General features: G+C 40.9%; 1 protein-coding gene across 1 annotated transcript in view; it reads right to left on the reverse strand.

Annotated features, from left to right (window-relative positions):
- Window positions 1-6,415, reverse strand: part of csmd2 (CUB and Sushi multiple domains 2) — a 240,549-nt gene that overhangs the window by 23,988 nt on the left and 210,146 nt on the right. The window contains exons 48-52 of the mRNA XM_062436522.1: window positions 4,996-5,184; window positions 4,188-4,334; window positions 1,675-1,863; window positions 577-762; window positions 302-496 (exon numbers count right to left, since the gene is read on the reverse strand). Coding sequence (XP_062292506.1) covers window positions 302-496; window positions 577-762; window positions 1,675-1,863; window positions 4,188-4,334; window positions 4,996-5,184 — 906 coding nt within the window. The remainder of the gene's footprint in view (window positions 1-301; window positions 497-576; window positions 763-1,674; window positions 1,864-4,187; window positions 4,335-4,995; window positions 5,185-6,415) is intronic.

A 6,415-nucleotide genomic window follows, 5' to 3' on the forward strand; every position in this document is an offset into this window, starting at 1 on the left:
TTATGTTACAATCCAATATGATTGAAATATAGTCAGCAATGCTCATTTCTTTTGTTTTGGAAAACCTTTAGCTGGTTTTCATTCATTTGTTTTGGTTAGAAAATGCGTTAAGTTACTGTTAATTTATGTTCTTGTCTTAATATCACAGAGGGAAAAAAATACATTTGGATGCAATTATTTTTCATGCCTGACAAATTACTTTTTTTCTGGTGGAGTTTAAAAAAAATGTTTACTGCAAATGAGGCTGTTCACTCAAGTAACAACAGGAAAACAAGAATGTGGGATAGTAGTTTTGACTTACTCTCGCAGACTGGCCGTGGATCTGGATAGTTCCAGGTGCTATTGGCTTGGCAGCGAATGACTCTTTGACCCCTGTAGTAATATCCTGGGTCACATGTGAGCATCATAATCGCATCATATTGGTTTTGAGTTCCATAGATTAGCCTCCATCTCCCATGTTCCACAGCAGAGTGTCCGATGTCAGGGCAGGTCACCGCTGAAAGGTCAGAGGTTAAACCAACATTATTAATTCAATACTAAACAAACTGACAGTAAAAAAAAAACACAACAACTCACGAATGCATCTTGGAGGAGCCTCAATGGGGCTCCACCTCCCAGATTCCTGACAGATCACTGAAGTGGTGACAGGTCCGGCAAGCCGAAAGCCAGGGTTACACTGGTAAGTAGCCCTGGCTCCTAAAGAGAATTCTTGGCCCACAATACTTCCATTGACAGGAGGCACTGGCATTCCACAGGACATGACTGAAATGGAAAGAGTAAAGCAGAAGGAAGAAGAAGGAAGCGCAGGTAAGAAAGTGTGTTTTAATAACCATATTTGTATGCAAAGTACCTAGCTCACAATGGGCTTCCTCTACAAACACACCCAGAGTCAGCATTGATGTGCAATAAACATTAGCTCTGGCTGCCATCTTCACAATAGTAAACAATCAAGTCTAGAGAGAGCACATGCAATTCATGTAGAGATTACACCTGGTGCAGACTTGACCAGACACTGAATGGATGCCCTGCTGCTCTCAGGTTTCTCGCTTGAGCTGACACCGTAAATAAGACTGCGAACTAGACTGTGGAAGTAGATATCATGCATTTGTGACGGAATGTAAAACACAATTTTGAACACAAACTAACGGACAATTCATTTAATTGACACTGGAAATCAATGAAGATCTAAAATAACTTTTCAATTGAAGTAGATACATTTCGCTCAATAGCTATGACATTATTTATACTAGTTGTTAAAAGTAGGAAATTGCAGTTGTTGAATCCATCACAGATCATTACCAGAAAAAGAAGCACTGACAAGCAGATAACTGTGAGCAGCTTTGGTAAACAAACTATCATTAATCTTTTGCAGTGTTAACTTCAGAGTGATTCTGAAGAACGGTGAAGTGAGCTTCTTTGAAGCATGCCTAAGGCTGAGGGGATGCTGATGATGGTACACTGTCAGCTGAAATCACACCAAAGCAAATACACTCAGTGATAGTTTAAAAAAAACCCCACTTAAATAGGAATGACTGAACTTACAAAATACATTTGCTACAAAATGTCTTCTTCAGCTAAACATGGCAGTTAGGCTACTGAGTGCTAAAATCTCATTTTTCTTTTGAGCAATTTCCAAATTCACTTCATCACCTGCCGCCGTGGTCGAGCCCTCACCTTGGCAAAGTGGTACTGGTGCATTCCATTGGTGGATCCCCTGTGCAGTCCGGGTGCATGTGGCACTGCTCTGGCCAATAAGCCGGAAGCCCTGGTCACAGCTGAAACGCAGGGTGCTGCCCAGCTTAGTGCCTGTCAGACTGTGCACTGTGCCATTTACCGGGTTGTTTGGTGGGCTGCAGTAGGCCGCTGTGAAAAAAAAAGAAGAAAAAAGATAGGTAAATATCTAGAAATGCATAACCAATAAAATTGAATGCAACAGGCATAAAATCCCAATAACGATGCAAGTTGTTATTGAGGAGGTGAATGATTAATGTGCCTTCAATAGCACAGAGCCCCAGATCTCTTTTGCAGCTGTCTCCTACACCTGGCATAGTAAAGGAGGATCTTTATTAATACAAGCACTACAATGTGATCTCTTTAAGGAAAAAAACTGCAGACTATAGACAAGGAAAACTGATTAAGGAAACTAATGTTCTGAAAAGAGAATCTGGAGTTTGTCATCACACATAGAAGAGGATCATAAAAGTGGGCATAATAACAGGAACAAAGTATGTTTGTGTTTGTTGGCTAAATTGGTGGCAGCAATAATCGTTTATCATCCCAAATGGTAGCAGCAACAGGTTCATCGTTTCCAAAGAATGGAAGAATCTCAGGCCTCAATGGTTTTTTGCAGAGCTTGCAATAAGATCACATCAACACACACCATCTGGAGCATGAGAGGGTAAATAAAATAACACACAACTCTTAAGAAACTGTGAGGTAACAGTACATTGCTATGTGACATAGAAATGGGGCGCATTGTGGGGAGAGATTAAGACAGAAGTGGACCATGGATGCCAAAAAAAAAAAAGCATATCGTCCATTACATTTAATCGCTATGACCACATTACATTCGTATAAAAATGCAAATTTTTCATTCAAACCATTCACATGTGGCGATGAAAATGCCCTCTCTTTTAAGTTAGTGGAATTTTTAGTACCATGTGGACAATCAGATTAAACTCACCTACAGTATAAAAACTTAAAGCCATTCCATATTCAGCATTTATGAGATGTTGCAGTCTCTTACAAATTGTTCCAGTGGGACAGATAATGTGAGACTTTTCAAGTGAGCTGACAGACCTTTTTATGGCACTAAAGACGATGTTAGATAAAACAGATTTTATGCGGAATTTGACACTGACATCCACTCCAAGTTAGACTTACACTTCTAAGTAGTATACAGTTAGAGTCCGATATAAGCGATACATAGAACACATGCATATATAATGTTTACAGCGAGTGATGTTGCATACATCGAAAGGGCACCTGTATGATCTTTGGCAAAGCCCTCTCCTGTCACTCACTGTGAGTGGCAGCTGCTGATCCACCCTTGAGTTCAATTCTTCAATCCTATATGTGTCCCACTCATTTGTCCCTCTGTCTGTGTTCCTCACTCCTACTCTCCCTTCTGGCTGTTATACTACACAGCTTGTCTCGCTGCAATCAGCCCTGCAGCTCAGAGGAATCACATCTACATGGGCAGGTGACTGGAATGGAATAGATAACAGGGAGGCGGAGGAAGAGGGAGGGAAGGAGAGAGAGAGAGAGAGAGGATGACACAGACAAAGGGAGGGACGTAACACAGAAAGAGATAGTAGAGAAGATAGTAACTGTCAGGCCCATTGTAAGTTGATTGAGGTAAAAGATGGAACGCACCACGGATGGAGAGAAAGAGACAAAAACTAAGATGGGGATGGGCTGGAGGAGATGTTTGCAAGTCTGTGATGGAAGACCGACCCATCGAGAGAAAAGATGGATTGATGGAGAACACAGCTGAATACACTGAATCTGCCCGCGCCATCTGTTTCTTTCTCATCACCAAGGTACTACACAAGGCAACTCCATATTGACCATGGCAACTTGTGGGTTCTCAGCTATCACTTAGTCCCGCTGTCACTTAGCCCGCTGAGCAAAATTCATCATGGGTAAGGGGGAAAAAAAAGAAAAAAAGAAAAGAGGTAACAGAAAAAAAAGGGCATAGAAACGACAGAACATCCGGTTGGGGAGACGGAGAGCTCCACTGAGAGGAGGAGAGAGACGATTAGTCAATCTGGCTGAGTGGTGTTGATACAGAATGGAGGGAGCCTTTTAAATATTTACACAGTCATAATTCACAGCAAGTTATGCAGGTGTCGTATACCAACAGATCCTTCATGGCAGCAGGACAAAACAGAGGAATAATAAGCAATACAAGAACCAACATTTACTAATTCCCATGCCTGTGCTGCTCAGTGAGGAATGCTGCAGATGCCTGCCGCCCCCGTTACGTTGTCATGGAGATGGGTCATATTTCTAGCTGTTTAGCTGCAGTTTGATGCCCAAATGTGGGTCTTGTTGTCAACTCTGATTAGATCGAACGCACAACAAAAGTCTAGAAGTAACAAAGTCAAACATCAATTTCTCTAGTAAATCAATCCTAAACACGGTACACTTTTTCTAGGCTAGTGGATTGTATTTTCTTTACTCACCTGAGTAGCGTATGCGGAAGCCTTTGTGGCTGGTAGTGTGATCGAAGGACCAGTGCAGGTAAACTTTGTTACTGGAGCTGGTGATGCTCAGCGGGTTGGAGTAATTACCACTGAGGGTGATCAGCAGAGGGCTCTGTCTGGATGGGCCTGGACACAGAGACAGAGAGAGACAATTTAAGAAGAATCCATCACCCAAAAGTCTCATGACTGTTAAAAAAAGGATAAGACCACCAATGCTATTCAGCAAATGAAAACTAGCACTAGGTCCTCAAAATAATGCCTTGACCTCGACACCAAATGCTAAATTTTGATTTAAGTCTAATATTCTTCAATTATGGCTTTTGAGGATTTTTTTCTACACATACAATATAATGAAAATGTGTTCAGCTCCTAATTGTGGGGGGAAAAAAATAAATTCTTCCTATAATTGGCTTGGCAGCCCCAAGGTTACCATATGTCTGTTCCCCTCCACTCAGCAGAAGATAAAAAGCACTAATCAGCAACACTAGTATATATGCCCGCCATTTTCTCAGCGTTGCCTGGCAGAGTTGCTGACTGTGCCTGTAATCACATGCAAACGCTAAAGAAAGATGTTCCATAAAAGTGAGCTTGTCTGTGATTCTCTGTTAATAGCAGAGAGCTTTGTTAGGGGCAGTACATTTAGCTGTATGGTTCATTTATGCCTTTAATTGGGAGTATTTGTGACAATTAGTATTTAGCCAGGAAAGTAGCCATGAGACACTGTATGGACAGTGACGTATGTAACCACAGAAACACTGTATATACATGTACATTCACAGAGACTCACCATCAAAGATCTCAAGTTCATCAAACTGACGGATGGTCTGGAAGTGTTCTATAGTAAAGGTGATATTGTAGCCGGGGTCTACTTTGACCACCCAGGAGCAGGACTCAAAATGAGGGAATCCGGTTCCTGGTGACTGGCTCATGATGACACCTGTGGATGCTGTCAGCACTTCATTCATGGGACAAGTCACTGTGGAGAGAAAAAAAAAGGACGAGACAAAAACATTAAATTAAACTCATTTTAATTGTATTGTATTGCTTGTTTATGTAGTTTTGTTCTATGTTGTTTCAAAAAAAAAAATGCAGATAACCTCTAATGGTTGTTCATTCTTTTTAGTGGATTTAATTTACCTTGAAACACAAATTGGATTGGTTAGATCCATATTGCTGTTGGAGGGCATCTCAATGTGACTAAAAGCATTGCTAAGCTAATTGTCATTCTGGTCCTGATGCTGTTGCAGAAAACAAAGCTGTCTATGCTTAGTCAGCCTAAGAAACGGCTAATGTATTATATAATGTCACTGACTGGCCATGACAATATTCTCTCTACCTTGCCCATTGTTGGTTGGTATGGGACAGATGTGATGCTAACTTGACAACTAATGCTCACACCTGTCTTGACGCCCTATTGCTGTGGCACATCTGGGTGGACCACATCCATCTCATTTCATGACATCCTTTGACATTTGCGCTCCTGTCTATAGTGTTTTTGCGGCAATGCTGTTTAAGCCAACTTCTTAATCTGCCAGAGCTGTCTGCATACACAGTGTAACCCCCAAAAACAAGCTGCAACATAAAAAGACACCAATGCTGCAATGACGACACAAAACTGCTGTATAGTTTTTTTTCCTTCCTATTATTTTTGCTGCACACTGAATGAGGGCGACTGCTGAAGAAGTAGATTGTGAAATAGCTCGCTCCAGAGCAGAAAGAAATAATTTTTTGTTTATATTTGCTTGACTAAGATGTTATTGCTAAATGATATTGTATTGTAACTTAATAAGATACAATAAACAAAGTAAATAAACTACTTCTTGCTATACATTTTTGCTTTCTAGTACTTAACAGCAACTAAAGCTGCCTCTGCTGGAACTCAGCCTAACAGCTTGTTAAGAGCTTTTAAAATGAACAAAAGACCATTTCAAACTCACAGAAAAACCATAGATTTATCTTGTTACATACCAGCCAGAGGCTTTACTTACAATCCTTGCAAGAATCAGCAAAATACTGTAAGATGCAGTTAATGTGATTAAAAATGTCTTCAAAGTGCACGTGAGCAGGTGCTATTTGCCTCCATATACATTTTGTTTGTGTGTGCTTTTTTTTTCTCAACCAAGTGTGGCGGAAAATGTTGCCGGCAGTGTAAATGCCCCTGTTGTGAGCTGCCATTTGAATAGCCGAGCCTGTTCTGCCTCAGGGTA

Source organism: Scomber scombrus, chromosome 16 (assembly GCF_963691925.1).
Source record: "Scomber scombrus chromosome 16, fScoSco1.1, whole genome shotgun sequence".
Classification (NCBI taxonomy): domain Eukaryota; kingdom Metazoa; phylum Chordata; class Actinopteri; order Scombriformes; family Scombridae; genus Scomber; species Scomber scombrus.